We start from the raw sequence: 22716 nt of genomic DNA on the forward strand, positions 1-22716 counted from the left end.
TCCTCCTCCTCCTCCTCCTCCTTCTCCTCCTCCTCTTTCTCCTCCTCCTCCTCCTCCTCCTCCTCCTCCTCCTTCTCCTTCTCCTCCTCTTTCTCCTCCTCCTCCTTCTCCTCCTCCTCCTCCTCCTCCTCCTCCTCCTCCTCCTCCTCCTCCTCCTCTTTCTCCTCCTCCTCCTCCTCCTCCTCCTCCTCCTCCTCCTCCTCCTCCTCCTCTTCCTTCTCCTAAATGTTTTTATTGATGTCAGAGAGGCAGGGAGTGGGAGAGAGAGATAGAAACATCCATGATGAGAGAGAATCATGCATCGGCTGCCTCCTGCACGCCCCACACTGGGGATGGACCCCACAACCCGGGCATGTGCCCCGACCGGGAATCAAACCCTGACCTCCAGGTTCACAGGTCAACGCGTAACCCCTGAGCCACGCCGGCCTCCCCTGCACACGTTTGTTTTCATGAGAGGCCTCGGGCTACCCGGATCGCTTTGCCTTGCAGGTACTTTCAGCGGCGGCTGCCGCCGGAGTCTCTGTTGCGTTTGGCGCTCCGATTGGCGGCGTGCTTTTCAGCCTGGAGGAGGTGAGCAGGGCGCGGGGATGTGCTGCTGCGGCTGCGGGCTGCGGGCTGCGGGCTGCGGGCTGCGGGCTGCGGGCTGCGGGCTGCGTCTGTGGGGAGCTCAGCAGCAGGCCTCTGCCTATGCCCTCTGAGGGGTGCGGGCACGATTCCTGCCACTCATCAAGGAGCTGTGACCGGTGCTGGTCAGTGTGTTGCGGCATTCTTTGGAAGATGCCCACATAAATGTTTGGGGAGACTTGCAGTGCCCTCCCTTCCTCATTACCAAATTAATGAAGCATTTTTGGTTTTGGCAGCGTGGGGAGATCTATGCCAGGGGTCAGCAAACGTTGTCTGTAAAGGGCCAGAGAGTCACTATTGGAGGCTCTGCGGGTCTCCCGGTCCGGGTCCCAGCCACTCAGCCCCGCATGGCGCAGGAAAGCTGCCACAGAGCACGCGCCCGTGGTCGCGTGTGGCTGCATCCCGACACCACTCGCCTTATGAGCTGAAGCTGTTTTATATAATTTTCTCGTGTCGCAAAAGTAGCGTTCCTTTGAATATTTCACATGTCACAAAATAGTCCTTCCTAACCATTTATTTATTTTAAATTTTTTTATTGATTTCAGAGAGGAAGGGAGAGGGAGAGAGAGAGAGAAACATCAACGATGAGAGAGAATCTTTTGTCACCTGCCGCCTGCACGCCCCCCACTAGGGATCAATCCCGCAACCCGGGCCTGTGCCCTTGACCGGAATCACACCCAGGACCCTTCTGTCTGTAGGCCGACGCTCTATCCACTGAGCCAAACCAGCTAGGGCCGTGGTCGGCAAACTGCGGCTCGCGAGCCACATGCGGCTCTTCGGCCCCTGGAGTGTGGCTCTTCCACAAAATACCACGGCCTGGGCGAGTCTATGTTGAAGAAGTGGCGTTAGAAGAAATTTAAGTTTAAAACATGTGGCTCTCCAAAGAAATTTCCATCGTTGTCCTGTTGATATTTGGCTCTGGTGACTAAGGAGTTTGCCGACCACTGAGCTAGGGCGTTCCTAACCACTTAAAAATAAAACATTTATTCTTGACTCCTGTGCCGTTCAGATACATTTGCTGGACCAGGGTGTTCCGACCGTCGATCTGCTCTGTTGTCTGTAGAATCAAATTCAGAGGTTTCTTTGCTTTTTTTTTTGGGGGGGGGGTGTCTTCGTGCCATAAACAGAATTATGATTAAATGTTTTTATTTCTCTTAAAAAAAAATAGCTCAAAAACACCTCGACCAGTCTCCATTCTGCTGTCAGGCGCAGTTAGAATGCGTTCAGGGTCCTCGCCTTTGGGTCAGAATGAAACGCAGGCTGCGGGCGTGCGTGCCGCGGCCTTTGGCCAGTCGCTCATGTCCTCCTTGTTGGTCCCAGGTCAGTTACTACTTTCCTCTGAAGACCTTGTGGCGCTCCTTCTTCGCGGCCCTGGTGGCGGCCTTCACGCTGCGATCCATCAACCCCTTTGGAAACAGCCGCCTCGTTCTCTTTTATGTGGAGTATCACACGCCCTGGTACATGGCCGAGCTGTTCCCCTTCATCCTGCTGGGGGTCTTCGGGGGCTTGTGGGGCACCCTCTTTATCCGCTGCAACATCGCCTGGTGCAGGAGGCGCAAGACCACCAGGCTGGGGAAGTACCCGGTGCTGGAGGTCATTGTGGTGACGGCCATCACGGCCATCGTGGCCTACCCCAACCCCTACACGCGCCAGAGCACGAGCGAGCTCATTTCCGAGCTGTTCAATGACTGCGGGGCCCTCGAGTCCTCCCAGCTCTGCGACTACATCAACGACCCCAACATGACCCGGCCCGTGGATGACATTCCCGACCGGCCGGCCGGGCGCGGGGTGTACACGGCCATGTGGCAGCTGGCCCTGGCGCTGATCTTCAAAATCATCATCACCATATTTACCTTCGGCATGAAGGTGAGTGGAGGGGAAGGAGGGGGTGGGCCACCCGTGGCCTCCTGGGACCCCATGGAATCGTGCTGGGAGGGAAGGGGGTGGACTGTATTGCATGTTTTCTCTGTGCTGGACCCTTGACATTCTTTCAGTCACCAAGAAACTATGCTTTTAATAACAGCAAGCCTCTGAAATGGCTTTTAATCCCATTTTAGAAGTGAGGAAGCCATGGCTCAGCGTATGTCGTTCATACAGAGACATGGAAAGCTTGGCGAACTTTCATGAAACACACACATTTGTGTCACCAGCACCCAGGACCACAAGCAGAATGTTGAGAGTCCGCCAGAACACGCGTTGTTTTCCGTTACAATTACTTCTGTGTGCGATTTTTAAAAAATATATTTATATTGATTTCAGAGAAGAACGGAGAGGGAGAAAGTGATAGGAACATCCATGATGAGAGAGAATCATGGATCGGCTGCCTCCTGCACGCCCCACACTGGGCATCGAGCCCACAACCCGGGCATGTGCCCTGACCGGGAATCGAACCCTGACCTCCTGGTTCATAGGTCGCTGCTCAACCCCTGAGCCACGCCTACTGGGTCTGTGTGTGATTTTTACAATTTCTGTTTTTTAAGTCGAAGAAACCCTGTAGAGAGTTTACACTTGGGTGTGTGATGGTCAAGCACAAACCTGAATTTTTGCCCTGAGAACAGGATGGGTGGACTTGATTAAACAGCTGACTGCTCCGTCCGCTCCCAGCAAAGGCATTGAGCTTCCTGTCTGAGGAAGGCCCTGGCGCACCCTCTGGTGCCTGCTGGGAGAGCCGACTTTGAAGTTCCAGGGGATGAAGTGGCAGTGGGATGAGGGGCAGCTCAGAAAGGAGCGATTTCCTCAGGAATGTCCCGCACCCTCGCAGTCACACTCAAGGATCTGAACTTAACCTGGAATCTGCTCCAAGAGCCCCTTCCATCCTGAGGTTGGTGACAGTCCGGGTCGGGCCTGGATGCGGCTCCCGCTCAGGATCACCGTCCCGTGCAGCCTGGTCACTAGATAGATCAAATGTGTCTTCACACCAGGACGGGAGGCACGCCGTTCCCGAGACCTCTCTGTTCACGCGGTCTATTTCTGTGCCGCTGGCCCCGGGCTGAGACCGTTCTGAGTGCTTTTCGGAAAAGGGGCGCTCGGGAGGAGGGCGCTGCCGGCCATGGGGGCGGAAAAATTATTGATTGATTGATTGATGTTACTTCTCAGCCGAGGATATTTTCCCATTGATTCTTAGGGAGGGTGGAAGAGAGAGGGAGAGACGGAGAGAAACATCGATGTGAGAGAAACACATCGATCGGTTGCCTCCTGCACGAACCCTGGTCAGGGCCCGGGCCAGGGAGGAGCCTGCAACCGAGGTACTACATGGCCTTGGCCAGGATGGAACCCAGGACCCTTCGGTCCGCAGGCTGACACTCTGTCCACTGAGCCACACCGGCTAGGGCAAGGTTGCAGCTCCTTTGAAGACTGAAGCAAAATGCAAGCTTGTCGAGGGGGTCAGTGCGTACCGGGGTGGGAGGTGGGGATTTGGGGACTCGGACTCCTCCCCTCATGCTTCTTTTCCGTGTGCGCTCCCTGGAGATCCCGTCGGGCCTCTTCATCCCCAGCATGGCTGTGGGGGCCATGGCGGGCAGGATGGTGGGCATCGGCGTGGAGCAGCTGGCGTACCATCACCACGACTGGATCATCTTCAGGAACTGGTGCAGGCCCGGAGCAGACTGCGTCACCCCGGGACTCTACGCGATGGTGGGAGCAGCAGCCTGCCTAGGTACAGCCCGAGGCGGGGTGGGGCGGGGTGGGGCGGGGTGGGATGGGGTGGGATGGGGTGGGGCGGGGTGGGGTGGGGTGGGGTGGGAGGTGCGAGGAAAGGAAGACAGACGGAGCCCAAGGGCCGGTCTGGGTGAGAGGACTGGCCAGAGGAAGCCAGGAGCACTTGCGTTCTCAGGATGGGAGAGGGTGTGCCGCTGTGATAAGCAATCCCCTGATCTCACTGGCTTAGCACACCCAGGCTTCTCTCTGGCCCCTGATGGCGGTCGATCCTCATAATCCGTGGATTCCATAACTGGACATGTGGCTACTTGCTAACATGGGTTTGTAACCTCTAAAGCAGGTGTCCTCAAACTATGGCCCGTGGGCCACATGCGGCCCGCTGAGGACATTTATCCGGCCCGCCGGGTGCCGCTGCCTGTCCTGCTTAGCAGCCGACTCGTCCCGGGCCCGCAGTGCGCATAGGAATGTGTTCATAGTTTTTTTTTTTAAACTATAGTCTGGCCCTCCCACGGTCTGAGGGACAGGGAACTGGCCCCTGTTTAAAAAGTTTGAGGACCCCTGCTCTAAAGCAATGCTTGTAGGGCTTCTGCAGGCCCTCACAGAGCGGTGGACGCTGGAGTGATCTGCCACACGTTTATGTTCCCAGCTGGACTGACCAAGGCGAAGGTCTGCCTTCTTGGTTCGGCTCTCACACGGGACACAGATGTCCTTCTCGTGGTCTATCTAGTGCCACGTGATTTGCATTTTTGTGCTTTTTGCGAATGATTTTGCGGTTTAAAATGGCCCTCAGGCGTAGTGCTGAGGTGCTGTCTGGAGTTTCTTTTTTAAAAATATATTTTATTGATTTTTTATACAGAGGAAGGGAGAGGGATAGAGAGTTAGAAACATCAATGAGAGAGAGACATCGATCAGCTGCCCGCTGCACACCTCATACTGGGGATGTGCCCGCAACCAAGGTACATGCCCTTGACCGGAATCGAACCTGGGACCCTTCAGTCCGCAGGCCGACGCTCTATCCACTGAGCCAAACCAGCCAGGGCTGTCTGGAGTTTCTTATGTGAGGAGCCTGGGATGTGCCTCAGGGAGAAAACACACATTCAGAAGCTCCCTTCAGGCTGAGTTCAACGTGACTGAGTCAACTACATCTATTAAATAAGGTGTCTCTGACCAGAAACACACATAAAATGGATTTTGACAAAAATCTTGTGACTACAGGCTCACAGAAACCTAATCTAGGTCTCCCCTAGGGCAGTGATTAAGAATTTGCTAATTAGGCGTTTGGGTGACTTTGTCGATCATAACTACTGTGCATAATGAGAATCCACTTGTGTGTGTGTGTGTGTGTGTGTGTGTGTGTGTGTGTGTGTGTGTGGAGTTAGCGGAAGGTTCTCTCCACATGGTCATTCAGGGACCCAGGCTGATGGAGTCTCTACCATCTCGCAGCTGTGCCTTCCAGGATAGTGGTTTTGAACTGGGGGCGATTGTGTCTCTCAGGGACAGTAGACAAGAGGGGAGACATGTTTGGCTGCCACACCCGGGGGTGGCGGTGCTAGTAGCACCTACAGGGTGGGGGCCGTGGATGCTGCTAAACATCCTACCGTGCACAGGACGGCCCCAAGCAAGGGATTACCCATCCCAAATGTTCCTAATGCTGAGATCAAGGAACCCCATTCAAGCTCATTGGAAGATTAGGAGTTGGTATGGTTTCTCCTGTTGAATGCCACACAAGGGGGGGGGGGTCCTCTCCTGTCTCTAGCCCCCAAGAGTCTCTGCAGTTTTCCAGCTTATGGGGTTCTGGAAGGGAGCCCCGCTTGCTGAGTGAGAAACCATAGCCCGTATAGGACCCACTCACCAGAAAGCAAGGCGTGTGGTCCTAGGTCAGGGGTGGGCAAACTTTTTGACTCGAGGGCCACCATGGGTTCTTACACTGGACCAGAGGGCCGGAACAAAAGCATGGATGGAGTGTTTGTGTGAACTAATATAAATTCAAAGTAAACATCATTACATAAAAGGGTACGGTCTTTTTTTTTATTTCAGTAGTTTTATTCATTTCAAACATTTTAACAAGAAGAATGTAAACACTAATTATTATAATTTGAAACTTCAAAAAATGGAGGAATCGTAGCACAATAACATACCTTATAGTGAAGATGGCAAAGGCAAAATAAAATTGCCTAACAAAGGAAAGGTACAAAAGCCTTTCCAATTAAACTTAAATATAATAAAATAATTTAAAACTAAAACAAATAGAAAAGAACAAAATGTGTAAACAGTAAATTAAACATTTTCTTTAGTGCAACTTCCAAATTATGCCCGGGACGTCGATGTAGATGGCCATGTAGACAGGGTTGAAAGGTTTTTGGTCTTTAAAACATCAACTTCAGTGGGAACAGTGTTGTTGGTCTCCTTTTGAGCTAATGCTCAGATCCTATGCTCTCCAGGGGCGTGTCTCCCTACCTCACCACGATACCGTGTCTCCGCATTCCCGGGGTGATGTTGGGGGACGGTCCGCGGGCATTCCAAGGAGCCTCTGGAAGATGGAGAGGTTGTTCCTTCTACTGAATGGGGATATAAATCCGCCCACTCAGAAGAAGGAGCTGCGGCCGTGTTTCCCGACGTTGCCATGTTAACACTGCTGCTGGTGAAGGAGCGGAGGGGAGAGCAAGAGAACCCTCCACTCTTTCGGCTCCGCGGGCCGGATAGAACAGCCGAACGGGCCAGATCCGGCCCGCGGGCCGTAGTTTGCCCACGGCTGTCCTAGGTGAATGGACATCCGAGTTGTCCCTCGGTGCAGAAGAGCCCCCAGGCAGAGGTGGCTCACGGCTCCCTGATGCAGGTGACAGAGCGTGGCCTCAGCCCCAGCCGTCTGAGCACGGGCAGCGTGTGGGACTGTCTCCTTAGAAACTCCTGTCAGCTCGGAGAGTTTACAGCTGGCTTGTCAGTTCCCACAACCCATGCCCCCCGAGGGTCGGGGTTGAGTTGGGAATTCCCCTCTCTTGACTCGCAGGTGGAGTGACCAGGATGACGGTGTCATTGGTGGTCATCATGTTTGAGTTAACGGGGGGTCTGGAGTACATTGTCCCCTTGATGGCGGCAGCCGTGACCAGCAAGTGGGTGGCCGACGCCTTTGGGAAGGAAGGCATCTACGAGGCCCACATCCACCTGAACGGGTACCCGTTCCTGGACGTGAAGGACGAGTTCACGCACCGCACCCTGGCCACCGACGTCATGCGGCCGCGGCGGGGAGAGCCGCCTCTGTCGGTGCTCACCCAGGACAGCATGACGGTGGAGGACGTGGAGACGCTCATCAAGGAGACCGACTACAATGGCTTCCCCGTCGTGGTGTCCAGGGACTCCGAGCGCCTCATTGGATTCGCCCAGAGGAGGGAACTGATTCTTGCAATAAGTGAGTAGAGGGGGGGGCGCTCGTGGGCTACTAAGGTGAATGGCAGCCTTTGTACCCCCCACATTCTCCAAGGGGTACAGAGAGCCTACACAGTCAGAAGGCTTTAAGCCAGGGGATCGCAAGGTTTTTTTTTTTTTTTTTTAAAAATATTTTTATTGATTTCAGAGAGGAAAGGAGAGGGAGAGAGAGAGAGAGAAACAGGAATGATGAGGGAGAATCATGGATCAGCTGCCTCCTGCACGCCCACTACTGGGGATGGAGCCCGCAACCTGGGCATGTGCCCTTGGCTGGAATTGAACCTGGGACCCTTCAGTCCCCAGGCCAATGCTCTAGCCAGGGCTTTTTTTTTTTTTTTTTTTTTTTTTTTTAATAGAGAGGAAGGGAGAGGGAGAGCGAGATAGAAACATCCATGCCTCCTGCACGCCCTCCACTGGGGATCGAGCCCACAACCCGGGCCTGTGCCCTGACCGGGAATTGAACCGTGACCTCCTGGCTCCTAGGTCGATGTGCAACCCCGGAGCCATGCGGGCCGGGCGGATCCCACATGGGAATGTACACTTGTGTCCCATGGGGGTCTGGTTGAAGGTCAGATTTGGGTTCCGCTGGTCTGGGGTGCAGCCCCCGGTGCTGCATTTCTCCCAAGCTCCCTGCTAAGGTGATGCTGCTGGGCCCACGTCCTGTGAGGAGCAGGCCGTTCTTGGTGGAAGATGAGCGCCCCCTTTGCAAGCAGCTGCCTGGGCTCCAGGCCTGCCAGGAGGCATGTGGCTGCAGCCTTCTAGAGAACTCCAGGCCGAGGAGGAAGGGATGGGAGAGCCTGAGCTGGCCCGGGCCGAGCTGCTCTCAGAGACAGACTCTCAGGCAGGCGAACTACTGAGACGGGGAGTTCTTTGCCGCAAATGCCTCTCGGCTCCACCCAAGCCTTTCGCTTCCCGTTGTGACATGATGTCCCATCCCGCTTGTTCGAGGGCCACGTGGGTTAAGGAGCAGAAGTCACGTCAGTTCTGTGCGATGCTTTTCCTCCTCGTGTGCGAACAGAAATCAGCTGGGCCGAGGGCCAGGCTGTTGAGTTGGGGGAGGAGAGGGGACGATGCCCAGGTGAGGTGTCCCGAAGAGAAGCGGCTCAGAAAAGCAGGCCTGTGGGCCCATCGGCCTAGCCGCTGAGGCTGCATTGGAAGGGGAGCGAGAGGAGGAGGATCCAAAGAGCAAAGCCTGCGGGGAGCTCCCTGGGGAGGGGGCGGGGTGGAGTCCCAGCAGACCTCCAGTGCAGCGGGGCAGGGAGCAGGGAGTGCATCTGTGGTGCCCGGCAGACACGAATGCAATTCCGCTCACATGCCTGCCCGTGATCTGCACACCCTCCCAGCGCCTCACTGCAGGCTGGGCCCATGATGGGGCTCAGATGTGCATTGAGGACTTTACTAAAGAGCTCATCTGCCAGAGCATTTGTGAAGTTTGCCAGTGGGACTCGCCTGGGTGTGGTGGCAGAACGCCCTGATGCCAATGCACCTTCACCTGGCAACCCTTTGCCTCGCCCTGCCCTTTGTTAACAGTCTCTCAGCTCTCCCTTTGAAGTCCCAGATCTCTTCACATGTTAAACAGCTCTGAGAATATCTTTCAAGTATCCCCATCAAAGGCTTTATACAAATAACCTTGGATAAGCTCTATCCTCTAATGTTTGTTGCTCAAACAGGTTTACCTCCCAAAGCAACAGCTGACTTTATAGTTTGGACACGATAGCGCATTTGTGCTAAGTGCTCAGTGATACTTCTCTTTCTTGTAGGCCCTGTCACTTAGCCTTTAGACATCAATATTGCCTTCTAGAAAATGGGGTTGTTTAGAAAAGCTGTATAAGCCCAGGCCGGTTTGCTTCAGTGGTTAGAGCAGGCGTCCTCAAACTACAGCCCGCGGGCCACATGCGGCCCGCCGAGGACATGGATCCAGCCCGCTGGGTGCCGCTGCCTGTCCTGCTCAGCAGCCGACGCGTCCCGGGCCCGCAGTGCGCATAGGAATTTGTTCATAGTTTTTTCTTTAAACTATAGTCCGGCCCTCCAGCGGTCTGAGGGACAGGGAACTGGCCCCCTGTGTAAAAGGTTTGAGGGCCCCTGGGTTAGAGTGTCAGCCCGCAGACCGAAGGATCACTGGTTCGATTCCTTGTGCTGCTAGGAGGCAAGAGGCTGCGGACTTTTAGAGAACGCAGCCTGTACCTCAGTTGCAGGGTCGGTCCCTGGCCTGGGTCCGGGGGCTTGTGGGAGACAACCAGTGGATGTCTCTCTCTCTCCCTCTGCTTCCCTCTCCGTCTCTCCCCGCCTCCTCCCTTCCACTCTTCCTCTAAAGATCAATGGAAAAAGTATCCTTGGGTGAGGCTTAAAAAAAACAAACCAACAAACAAACAAACCACGCTGTGTAAGTAGGGCTGGGTTTGTTTTAAAGTAATGTGATTAGCAGCCTTTAAGCAATGTATGCAATCACGAAAACCTTTTAAGCAAAGGCTGAAATTAAAAACCTGGGGTAAGAAATGTCACAGGATCCATTACCTGTTGTGCAGCAGCCAGGAGACAGGTTGCGGATCCTGCTGCCCCCGTTACCGTAATCAAGGGGGACACAGCAGTTGTCCCCGCGGCTGCAGAAGCGGAGCTTGCGGCCCAGCGCCCCCGGGAAGCTGTTTGAAATGTCTGAAGAGGCAACACGCGGTGGAAATCACCCCTATCTGCTTCCAGCCGGCCGGGCCCCGCAGAGAAGCTGCTGTTTGCAGGGCGTGTGGCCAGGCAGGGGCCGCTTCGCTCTGAGTAATCAGGGGAGCTGTGTCCCGGGCCTCGGAAACCCAAGGCTCCCTGTCTTGCGGGGGACAAAGTCGCGGGCTGCGTTTGCAGAATGAACGTGCCCTTCGGTGGCTATGGACACGGGGCGTCAGCGCTTAGCTGGCAATGACCGCAGGCCGAGCCCACTCGCAGGGGAACGAGGCGCAAAGACTGTAAATCAGGGGTCCTCACACTTTCTAAACAGGGGGCCAGTTCCCTGTCCCTCAGACCGTTGGAGGGTCGGACTATAGTTTAAAAAAAAAACTATGAACAAATTCCTATGCGTACTGCGGGCCCGGGACGCGTCGGCTGCTAAGCAGGACAGGCAGCGGCACCCGGCGGGCCGGATCCATGTCCTCGGTGGGCCGCATGTGGCCCGCGGGCCGGAGTTTCAGGACGCCTGCTAGATCCGAGATAGTTTGGATGAGAAAAGAATGGACTGGGGTCATGTTAACAGTTGTCGCAGCTGCTCACGTGACTCTGACAGTGAGCTGTGACGTGGTCCCTCCCTGGGCCGCAGACCACGGCTGTCTCTTCGTTAGAGAGCAAGTGCTTGGCGCCGCCTGGGAGGCGCGGCCTCTGCAGCAGGGGTGGGCAAACTTTTTGACTCGAGGGCCACAATGGGTTCTTAAACTGGACCGGAGGGCCGGAACAAAAGCATGGATGGAGTGTTTGTGTGAACTAATATAACTTCAAAGGAAAGGAGCGGAGGGGAGAGCAAGAGAACCCTCTGCTCTTTTGGCTCCGAGGGCCGGATAGAACAGCCGAACGGGCCGGATCCGGCCCGCGGGCCGTAGTTTGCCCACGGCTGCTCTGCACCCACATAGCGCGGGGCCGTCTGTGACCCCCGTTCAGCCTCCCGGTAAAGGGGGCTGTGCCTCCTGGTGCCATTTGCAAGCCGAGGCTTTTCTGCGCTCCGCAGGGCTTCAGGCTCTTGCAGGCTTGAGTTCCGCAATTAAGCAGGGACGGCTGAGAGGGCTCAGTGGGAAGCCGCAGCGATGATTAAAGGGATGGAAAGTCAGAGTTTCGGGCAAGAGTTAAGGGAGCTCGAATTTTTCTTGTCTGGTGGATGATGTAATGATGATTCTCCAGGATGTGGGAGATGCTTACTTGCAGAAAGGGACTGACGTCCAGGGCCTAAGAAGAAGGTAAGTGTTAGCCCGGCTGGTGTGGCTCAGTGGTTGAGGGTAGACCTATGAACCGGGAGGTCATGGTTGATTCCATGCCCGGGTTGCGGGCTTAATCCCTAGTGTGGGGCGTGCAGGAGGCAGCTGATCTATGATTCTCTCTCATCATTGATGGTTCTCTCTCTCTCTCTCTCTCTCTCTCTCTCTCTCTCTCTTTCTCTCTCCCTTCCTCTCTGAAATCAATAAAAACATATTGAAGGTAAGTGTCAGATCTCCCAATTTTACACATTAACCTTCTTGTAAATTACATCTATTTTTATGGAAGCTTTAAAAAAATTTTTATTGATTTCAGAGAGGAAGGGAGAGGGAGAGAGAGAGAGAGAGAAACATCAATGATGAGAGGGAATCATGGATCGGCTGCCTCCTGCACACCCCACACTGGGGATCGAGCCTGCAACCCAGGCATGTGCCCTGACCGGGAATTGAACCTTGACCTCTTGGTTCATAGGTCAACTGAGCCCCACCAGCCAGGTCATGTGATCAGTTCTTAATTGAGGTGTGTGGCTTGATCCATTCCCAATGTTCAAATTGGTAATTGAAAGAGATGGGATTCGCCCTGACCGGTTTGGCTCAGTGGATAGAGCGTCAGCCTGCGGACTGAAGGGTCCCAGGTTCGATTCCGGTCAAGGGCATGTACCTTGGTTGCGGGCACATCCCCAGTGGGGGGTGTGCAGGAGGCAGCTGGTTGATGTTTCTCTCTTATCGATGTTTCTAACTCTCTCTCCCTCTCCCTTCCTCTCTGTAAAAAATCAATAAAATATTAAAAAAAAAAAAGAGATGGGATTCCTGTCCTGCTGCGTGGGACTTCTAGAAAATCAGCTGGTGCATGAACGTGAGCAAATACGTATGTGTTGACTGTTGCCTCCACCTCAGAGCTGCAGGACAGAACCGCCTTGACTTAGGGGAGAAGTGCGCGGTGCGCGTCGCATAGCATCTCCATTTGCAAACGTGTCGCGCCTCCATGTCACCCTGCATCTGCGGTTGCAGCATACCCCATTGATGCAGCTAGATTCAGCCTGACCCACATAATGGGCAGGCACCTGCCCAGCGGGCCCGGTGCTCCCCTTTTAAACAGAGGCCCTTTTCCAAATGGCCTGACCGAGCGCTCTGCTGCAGTAAATGGCCTTGGAGCGGGCGGCTGGGGTTTTATTTCTCAGAGAACAATACTGGTGAGTTGCGGTCTTTGAGAAAGGAGAACTGTATCACAGAGACTGGGATTCATTTGAAGGCAAGTCCCGCCATACACTTTTCCATGAACCAAAAGAAAGATTACAATTCCGACAGAAGGAAAATGGCCTCGGAGCAATATCTTCAGACCGAGGGGTTTGTTTCACGTGTGACTTAAAATAGCCCGGGTTTCTCAGGCGGCATGGAGCTGTATTCTAATGAGTTCCTGTCCCCTGCTTCAGCCCTGTCACACGGCCTTGCCTATAGATAGAAATAGGCTAATTGTTACCATAACAGTTTTACTGGCTTTCTTCGTGGTATCTTCAGAACGGCCCATTTTAAAGAGAGGAGGTCCAAGGGGTGGGCGATGCGACTTTTCCAAGGGTATTTCCTTGGTCCCAAGGGTCATATTTGGGATTGAGCTCAATTTCTGGGCTGTGAGCCTGGGATGGTCCTATTACATTTCTGTTCCTTCAGGACTCACAATGCCATTTGGGCCAACTGTAGTTTGTAAAAAAACAATGTATAAAGGTCACGAGGCAGCTAAGTGTGGTTTCTTTTTCCTTTTCAAAAATACACTTGTATTGATTTCAGAGAGGAAGGGAGAAGGAGAGAGAGATAGGAACATCAGTGAGGAGAGAGAATCATGGATCGGCTCCCTCCTGCACACCCCCTCCTGGGGATGGAGCCTGCAACCCGGGCATGTGCCCTGACTAGGAATCGAACCCTTGACCTCCTGGTTCATAGGTTGATGCTCAACCACTGAGCCACACCAGCCGGGCAAGTGTGGTTTTTTTGTTATGTCAGACTTCACCCATGATGAGGTAAGGAAGTGTTAGGGCCCTAACCGGTGTGGCTCAGTGGATAGAGCGTCATCGGCCTGCGGACTGAAGGGTCCCAGGTTCGATTCCGGTCAAGGGCATGTACCTTGGTTGCGGGCACATCCCCAGTGGGGAGTGTGCAGGAGGCAGCTGATCGATGTTTCTCTCTTATCGATGTTTCTAACTCTCTATCCCTCTCCCTTCCTCTCTGTAAAAAATCAATAAAATATATTTAAAAAAAACAAGTGTTAGGAAGGCGAGGGTGGAGGGCGGAGGGCGGAGGGCGCTGGGCCTTCTGGGTGCCTGGAGTCCAGGGGAAGCAATGCATCTCCACAAAGGAGCATCCGCTCAGGCCTGTCTTTCAAGACCTTGGCAGTGAACAGGCGGGCCACAGCAGGGGGACCCTTGCCCAGCAGGACCCGATTTCACAGATGTTTGGCTGAAGCCCCCCATTAAGAATGTGGACTTGGCCCCCTGAGCCCCTTTTCTGTGGGATTCTAGGGTGCGGGAGGAGGGAAGATGTGTACCTGCAGGTCTGCGGTGGGGCCGGTTGCTAAGCGAGGGATTTGGCTGTGATTTCTGCTCCTGTCGCCCATTCCAGAGAATGCCAGGCAGAGGCAGGAGGGCATCGTGAGCAACTCCATCATGTACTTCACGGAGGACCCCCCCGAGCTGCCGGCCAACAGCCCGCAACCCCTGAAGCTGCGCCGGGTCCTGAACCTCAGCCCGTTCACGGTCACGGACCACACCCCCATGGAGACGGTGGTGGACATCTTCCGCAAGCTGGGGCTCCGCCAGTGCCTGGTGACGCGGAGCGGGTGAGTGGCCGGGCTGGTGCCCGGGGATGCGTTCTGCGGCTGTGCCCCGACTGGGGAGAACAAGGTGAAGGGGACACGGTCTCAGGCCTCAGGGGACTCGTGGTAGAGGAGGCAGAAGTCCTGGCGAGAATGCTGAGCGGCCGAATGTGGGAAACGCTTCCAGGGGGGCTGCTGTCTGGCCTGAGGCTGCAGGCTGAGCCACAAAGGGGAGGGGCCAAAGAAGGGGGCTTGGCGCTACTTTTCTCTTTCTTTTTTAAAAAAATATGTTTTTATTGGTTTCAGAGAGAGAAAGGGAGAGAGAGAGAAAGGGAGAGAGAGAGAGAGACATCAATGAGGAGAGAGAATCATGGACCGGCGGCCTCCTGCCCGCCCCCCACTGGGGATCGAGCCCGCAGCCCGGGCCTGTGCCCTGACCGGGAATCGAACCCTGACCTCCTGGTTCCTGGGCCGATGCCCCACACTGGCCATTGGGGTTGCTTTTCTCCCGCCCCGTTGACACTCTGCTCAGGGAGAAGGTGCAGCCTGTCCTGCTGTCATGTGACATATGCATTCCTCAGAGTCATGGTGCTGATCATATGCCACAGTGAGAGCGACAACCACAGGGCTCGTGGGAAAGGTAGGGTTAGGGCAGCTGTGGGCAAACTACGGCCCGCGGGCCGGATCCGGCCCGTTCGGCTGTTCTATCCGGCCCGCGGAGCCGGAAGAGTGGAGGGTTCTCTTGCTCTCCCCTCCGCTCCTTTAATTTGAATTTATATTAGTTCACACAAACACTCCATCCATGCTTTTGTTCCGGCCCTCCAGTCCAGTTTAAGAACCCGTTGTGGCCCTCGAGTCAGAAAGTTTGCCCACCCCTGGGTTAGGGGCACAACACTAAAAGCTTTGTCAGTGACACGTTAAAGAAAAAGAGATGGAAGGTAGTGAAGACGGTAGTACCATTTTAGACACAGTAAGTGGTTAAGAAACATCCTATCTAATAAAAGAGTAATATGCAAATTGACTGTCACTCCGACACACCAGATGGCTGCCCCCATGTGGTCAAAGATGGCTGCCCCCATGTGGACACAAGATGGCCACCACAAGATGGCCATCAGGGAGGGCAGTTGTGAGGGACCAGGCCTGCAAGGGAGGGCAGTTGGGGGTGATCAAGCCTGCAAGGGAGGGCAGTTGGGGGCGACCGGGCCTGCAGGGGAGGGCAGTTGGGGGTGACCAGGCCTGTAGGGGAGGGCAGTTAGGGGCAAACAGGCTGGCAGGGGAGCAGTTAGGCATCACTCGGGCTGGCAGGGGAGTGGTTAGGGGGTGATCAGGCTGGCAGTCAGAAGCGGTTAGGGCAGGGGTGGGCAAACTTTTTGACTCGAGGGCCACAATGGGTTCTTAAACTGGACCGGAGGGCCGGAACAAAAGCATGGATGGAGTGTTTGTGTGAACTAATATAAATTCAAAGTAAAGGAGCGGAGGGGAGAGCAAGAGAACCCTCTGCTCTTCCGGCTCCGCGGGCCGGATAGAACAGCCGAACGGGCCGGATCCGGCCCGCAGGCCGTAGTTTGCCAACGGCTGGGTTAGGGGCAATCAGGAAGGCAGGCAGGCGAGCAGTTGGGAGCCAGCAGTCCTGGATTGTGAGAGGGATGTCTGACTGCCCGTGTAGGCCCGATCCATTGGGCCTACACGGGCAGTCGGACATCCCTCGAGGGGTCCCAGATTGGAGAGGGTGCAGGCTGGGCTGAGAGACACCCTCCCCCTGTGCACAAATTTCGTGTACCGGGCCTCTAGTGTCAGTTGACAATAAATATGTCACTTGGCCTTGAGAATGCCTGAGGTTGGCTCGTGGACGTGGGCATCTCAACGGCCATGGCTCACGGGCATCTGGGTACCCCCGTGCCCGGGCCCAGCGGGTGCAGCATGCAGCTCTCACCTGTACCCTCTCGTGGATGAAATCCCCAGAAGCACATGGGAAGTTCGCATTATGCTCAGCCTGTTCCCTAATTTGTCAGCGTGTTCCCGCAAGTTCATGCTTTCACCACCAGCGTGATCGGAGAGCTGAGATGTGGTGGCCCGTGGCATTGTCTCTGCCAGCAAATTCCTCCGCTTTCCGTTATGCCAGCTGGGCAGGCGGTGCTGAGAAGATCGGAGGGTCATGATGGTGTGGGAGGTGCCATGCCCTGAGGGCCAATCTTTGGGCTCAGAGGCGCACCCCAAATTCCACAGCCTCAGAAGCTTGGTAGGAGGAAGAGGTCAGCTCAGTCAGGGTTGCCTGGAACCTAGGGTCGTCTGCCCAGCTCATTCCTTTATGGGCAGCAGTAGGGAACGTCCGGCCCTCGGGCCATACAAGGCCCGCGAAATCATTGGGCCTGGCCCTCCAAGGCATTCGGGGTGAGCTCATTCAATGTCTGACCAACCGGAGCAGGCTCATGTTGAAGGTGATCGTTTTGTAGGGCCCCCGAATGATGTTACAAATCTCCCCATGGCCCTTGGCAGCAAAAGGTTCCCCACCCCTGCTTTATGGGCTGGGGCTGTGGGGGTGGGGTATGGGTTGTGGAGATGTTGGTTCCCTGAATATAGCTCAGGCCCCTATAGACTCCAGAGCAGGGGTCCTCAAACTTTTTAAACAGGGGGCCAGGTCACTGTCCCTCAGGCCGTTGGAGGACCGGACTATAGTTTAAAAAAAAAACTATGAACAAATTCCTATGTGCACTGCGGGCCCGGGACGAGTTGGCCGCTAAGCAGGACAGGCAGCGGCCCCCGGCGGGCCGGATCCATGTCCTCGGCGGGCCGCCTGTGGCCCGCGGGCCGTGGTTTGAGGACGCCTGCTCCAGAGGCTGCACTCTCTATGGTAGTTTACGTTTCCCGGGCCACACTTTGGAAGTTGAATTCAGCACTTCTCACCCCAGGTGATGCTGCCCCCCCCCCCGAGAGATTGGGTGTCACAACGGGGAGGAGGGGGTGCTGCTGGCATCTGCTGGGCGGAGGCCAGGGATGCTGCTCAACACCCTACAATGCCCGGGGCAGTCCACTCAGCAGCAAAGAGTCATGCGGCCCGAGATGTCACCAGTGTTCCAACTGGGTGCCCCTGCACGGGGCGCCAGAGAACAGCCGAGTGAGCTGGCCTTGCTCATGCGGCTTTCTCCCCACTCCTGCTCCGCGAGGGGCTGCATTTGCTCCCAGCCCCCGAGAGCTCCTAGCGACAGTTCAAGCGTCCTCCCGGCTCTGACAGCGGCCACGGGGCGTCTTGCACGTGGGAGGGGCAATCAGTAGGGAAAAAATGAATAAATGTTGGAGGCTGGAGATTCTTTTAGCTGTGACTTTTTAAAAAATATATTTTATTGATTTTTTACAGAGAGGAAGGGAGAAGGATAGAGTTAGAAACATCGATGAGAGAGAATCATCCATCAGCTGCCTGCTGCACGCCTCCTACTGGGGATGTGCCTGCCACCAAGGCACATGCCCTTGACCGGAATCGAACCCGGGACCTTTCAGTCCGCAGGCCGACGCTCTATCCACTAAGCCAAACCAGTTAGGGCTAGCTGTGACTTTTTAAAAATATTTTTATTGATTTCAGAGAGGAAGGGAGAGAGAGAGAGAGCTAGACACATCCATGATGAGAGAGAGTCATTGGTCGGCTGCCTCCTCCACGCCCCCTACTGGGGATGGAGCCCACAACCCCGGGCATGTGCCCTTGACCAGAATCGAACCTGGGACCCTTCAGTCCACAGGCTGATGCTCTATCCACTGGACCACACCAGCTAGGGCTCAGCTGTGACTTTTTAAGGAGCTCAGTGGTCTTCAGACCTGAGTGTGCACACGAATCCCCGAGGACTGAGCCTCCCGCTGGAGGCCAGGCCCCAGCGCAGGCCTGGGGGGTGGAGAACGTCTATTTCCCACCAGCCCCGCAGGCTGCCGCTGGTTGCGGGACCCCACTTTGCAAAACACCGAAGCCCGTGTATGTATTTGAATCTCCAGCGCTCGGTGTAAATACCACCGTGATCACTCGTGTTGTCTCAAGTGGAGAGCAGTTTCTCTCCCTTTAAAAGAATAACCCAAAGTCAGTTATCCTTGGAATTTCCAGCGCGGGTGGGGATTCTGCTCCGCACGCCCGCCCGCACCTCGCCGAGCCCCCGAGGCTTCCCTGTGAAGATCTGGGCGCTGGAATTGGCTCCGAATGTCCTGCAAGAAAACAAAATCGCACTTTCTCTCCCCTCCCCCGCCCCCCGCTCGCTCTACATATTTTAAACAAACACAGATGCTGATGCGTTAGGGCTGGCAAGGGGGCCTGGTGTGCGGGGCATTCATCTGCGGCTCCGGCCAGGGCAGGCCGGCTTACGCCAGCGCGGTGCTGAGGATCCTGTCGCCGTGGGCTTCCTTGCTCGGGGCTGAGAGAGAGCCCAGCTCATCCCATTGACCAGCAGCATCCGCGGGATTTCCCAGGCCCGGGTCCAAGGTGTTCGTGAAGCCAGCCCGGGAAGCGGAGAAGTCTTTGTCCCCTGAACGCGGGGTCTAGGCAGCCTCCAGGGGCAGAGTGACTCTGGGTGGGATGTTCCGTTCCCGGGACCTAGGAAGGACCCTCAGCCCGGGAGGTGGAGTCAGCTGCCCCAGGGCCCGCTGGGTGGCCTCCTCGGAAGAGCTCAGTGCCTTAAGCGGATAGATCGGTGGTTGATCAGTCACCGGATTCACTTGGACTGCTACCCAAAGGGGCTGGAGGCGTAAACTCTTTTTTTTAAAAAAAAATATATTTTATGGATTTTTTACAGAGAGGAAGGGAGAGGGATAGAGAGTTAGAAACATCGATGAGAGAGAAACATCGATCAGCTGCCTCCTGCACACACCCTACTGGGGATGTGCCCGCAACCAAGGTACATGCCCTTGACCGGAATCGAACCTGGGACCCTTCAGTCTGCAGGCCGATGCTCTATCCACTGAGCCACACCGGTTAGGGCGAGGCATAAACTCTTGATGTAAACAAAATAGGACATTTCCCCACATTGGTGAGCCCTGATGTCGCCTCCTTCCTGGTGGGTGTGCGGTGTCCTTCTGCGATCATTACTGTCGCGGGCCCGGGCCCCGTTGATGCCTGCACCCCAGGCCCCCCAGGCACCCCAGGCACCCTGCTGCATGTGTGTTTCCCCAGAACCATCGTACCTGGCGTGACCCTCAGACCTCGGAGCCCCAGAGCTTGAAGGGGAGGCTGTCAGGGCTGCTTTAGGCAGATGCCTGATCTTTGATGCTGTCTCCAGGGTGGAGATAAGGGAATACAACCCAGGCTTTACAGACGTGGGAGGGACGTGGGAGGGACGTGGGAGGTGCGTGCGTGCGTGCGTGCGTGTGTGGTGTGTGTTGTAGTAGAGCTCTCAGCTCTTTGCAAACACTAACAAGCCATTTTTTTTCCAAGCAGCATTGTTTTAATCACCTTCCTGAGCATGTATTTGACTGGGAACTGGAGAAAGCTCAAACATGTTTAACAAATAAAGCTCATTGTCTACTAAGGAACATGCTGAATTGTGTCCTCCCCCACCCCCCAAATTCTTATGCTGAAGCCCTAGCCCCCAATGTGACTGTATTTGGAGATGGGGTCTTTCAGGGGGTGATTAAGGTTAAATGAGGTCATAAGAGTGGGGCCCTCATCTGATCGGACTGGTGCCCTTAGAAGAAGAAGAGACACTAGGTTTTGTTGCTAAGCTACCGGAGTGTGGTGCTTTGCCATGGCAGCCTTGAGTAAGCTCAGCCAGGACCCGGACTCAGCTTGGCAGAGTCAGGATAATAGCATCTTGCTTTCTGGGGCACCATCCGTTGCACTGCATTTTGATAAATTTCAGAAATGCATTTCAAGTACCATATGAACATGTTGAAAGTCAAGTAGCTCTAAACAGCTAGAATGAAAAGCAACATTGCCCAGCTGGCGTGGCTTAGTGGTTGAGTGTTGACCTATGAACCAGGAGGTCAAGGTTCAATTCCTGGTTGGAGCATATGCCTGGATTACAGGTTCAGTCCCCAGTGTGGGGTGTGCAGGAGGCAGCTGATCCATGATTTTCTCTCATCATTGATGTTTCTCTCTCTCTCTCTCTCCCTCTCCCTTCCTCTGTGAAATCAATAAAAATATATTAAAAAACAACAACAAAAAACCCCACGACAATTTCTGGCTTTATCCTTCTTCACTAACCCCTCCTCTCAGGCAATCCCTCCCCCTCCAAGGGTTTCGTTTTCTTTAATTAATAGGCTTTATTTTTTAGAGTGGTTTGAGGGTTACAGAAAAGTTGAACAGACAGTGTAGAGTTCCCATACTGCCTCTCTGTTCCTTCAGTTCCCTTCTTGTGAACATCTCCATTGGTGGGTTATATTTGTTGCCATTGATATATCGATCCGGTATTATTAACTAAGGTTCACAGTTTGCATTAGGGTTCACTCTCGGTATTGTACATTCTGCGGGTTTTGACAAATGGAGGATGACACGTGCATACCATTATGGTATCACCCAGAGGGGTTTCACTGCCCTAAACCCTCCCCCGTTCCCACTTCCCCTGGCGACCGCTGATCTTTTACGGTATCCCTAGCTTTTTCTTTTCCTTATTCTTTTCTTCTTCTTGTGTCTGTTCTTTCTTTATTGATTAAGGTATCACATACGGGTCCTTCAGTCTGCCTAGTTCTGTCTTTTCCAGAATGTCACAGCACTGGAGCCACACAGCCGTCTCCGATTGGCTTCTTTCTCTTCAGAGGCCTTTGAGGTTCTTCTATGGCTTCACCTGGCTCGATAGCTCATGTCTTTGCAGCCCGAACGATATTCGATTGGGGACGTTTGTTTAAAATACTTCCCTGCCTCTTTTTTTGTTTGTTATTTGTGACACATATTTTTTTTTAAGAGTCCAGACCAGTAGTCTCACGTTTTGAATTTGTTTGATTGCTTCCTCATGGTTAGATTTGGTTTAAGTGGTTTTTGGCAACATTTCAAAGTCGATGATGTCATGATGGCAGCCTTTCCGACTTTGTTGGTGATAAGCTCCATCACTCGGATGGGGTGCTGATAGCCGGAACCTCGCTTGGAAAGGGACATTTTTCTCTTTGTACGTCATCGGTGGCCGGATCCTTTGAGACCATGTGAATTTTCTGGTTTCCAGCAACCACTTCCCCAGCGGTTTTGGAATTCGTTGATAATTATTGGCTGAACTCATTATTACATTGGGGGTGCAAAATGCTGGTTTTCGGACTCTCTTCTGCTTTCTGCATTGTTCTGCATTTTTTGGTTATCATGATAGCCATGACGCTGTCTTTCCGTGTTTTGTCATCCATGCGGTCATTATTATTTTTGCTTAGCATGCTTTCAAAGGCCCTTTTTGCTGTCTTCCTCTCTCCGGAAGATGTTCCTATGAGAGGGAGGGGAAGAGGTAGTATCTGCTGTCTCCCCCAGCGCGATAGAAGGAAAGCTAACATAATAAATCAGTCACTTTTCTAAGGTCCAGTGTGATCAGGGCCAAAGAAGTCAGAATTCTGGCTTGACAGTTTCACCAACCAGTGTGCATCTCACCAGCTGTCACTGACTTGGCCACTGCTCTGCATACTTGAATTCCCTTTGAATATTTACTTTCTATTAGTAACAGATGAGTTTGACTAATTTGGCTTTACTTAGATCAGGGGTCCTCAAACTTTTTAAACAGGGGGCCAGTTCACTGTCCCTCAGACCGTTGGAGGGCCGGACTATAGTTAAAAAAAAAACTATGAACAAATTCCTATGCGCACTGCGGGCCCGGGACGAGTTGGCTGCTAAGCAGGACAGGCAGCGGCACCTGGCGGGCCGGATAAATGTCCTCGGCGGGCCGCATGTGGCCCGCGGGCCGTAGTTTGAGGACCCCTGGTCTAGGGGCACTAGTGCATTGCAGTGTTTGTGAGCAGTGCTCCCTGCAGTGTGCGATATATTGTCTAGGTGGCCCCATACAAGCAACGCTGGGAGGTGGTATTGTTTTTGTAAGTTGAAAGCAATGGAATTTTGGAAGAGGAGGTCATTTACATATATGGTCAGAGATGAATGTCAAACTTTCCCCTTCTAGTAAGAGAGATTTAAAATAGAATCAGTTGTTCTACTTAAAATACCTCATACTTGGGCCCTGGTCAGTGTGCTAAGTTGTTAGAGTGTTGGCCTGAATACCAAAGGGTCTCGAGTTCAATTCCAGGTCAAGGGTACATACCTGGGTTTCAGGTTTGATCCCCGGCCCCAGTCCGAGCACGTGTGGGAGGCAAACAGGTGATACATGGATGTTTCTC

At 54.1% G+C, this 22716-nt stretch overlaps 1 protein-coding gene across 3 annotated transcripts in view; it reads left to right on the forward strand.

Moving 5' to 3' along the window:
- Window positions 1–22716, forward strand: part of CLCN4 (chloride voltage-gated channel 4) — a 58307-nt gene that overhangs the window by 34428 nt on the left and 1163 nt on the right. For all 3 annotated transcript variants that reach the window (XM_080653028.1, XM_080653030.1, XM_080653029.1), the window contains exons 7-11: window positions 490–570; window positions 1945–2490; window positions 4093–4279; window positions 7289–7687; window positions 14259–14475. In XM_080653028.1, coding sequence (XP_080509154.1) covers window positions 490–570; window positions 1945–2490; window positions 4093–4279; window positions 7289–7687; window positions 14259–14475 — 1430 coding nt within the window. The remainder of the gene's footprint in view (window positions 1–489; window positions 571–1944; window positions 2491–4092; window positions 4280–7288; window positions 7688–14258; window positions 14476–22716) is intronic.

The sequence above is a fragment of the Plecotus auritus genome (assembly GCF_963455305.1).
Source record: "Plecotus auritus genome assembly, chromosome: X".
NCBI lineage: Eukaryota > Metazoa > Chordata > Mammalia > Chiroptera > Vespertilionidae > Plecotus > Plecotus auritus.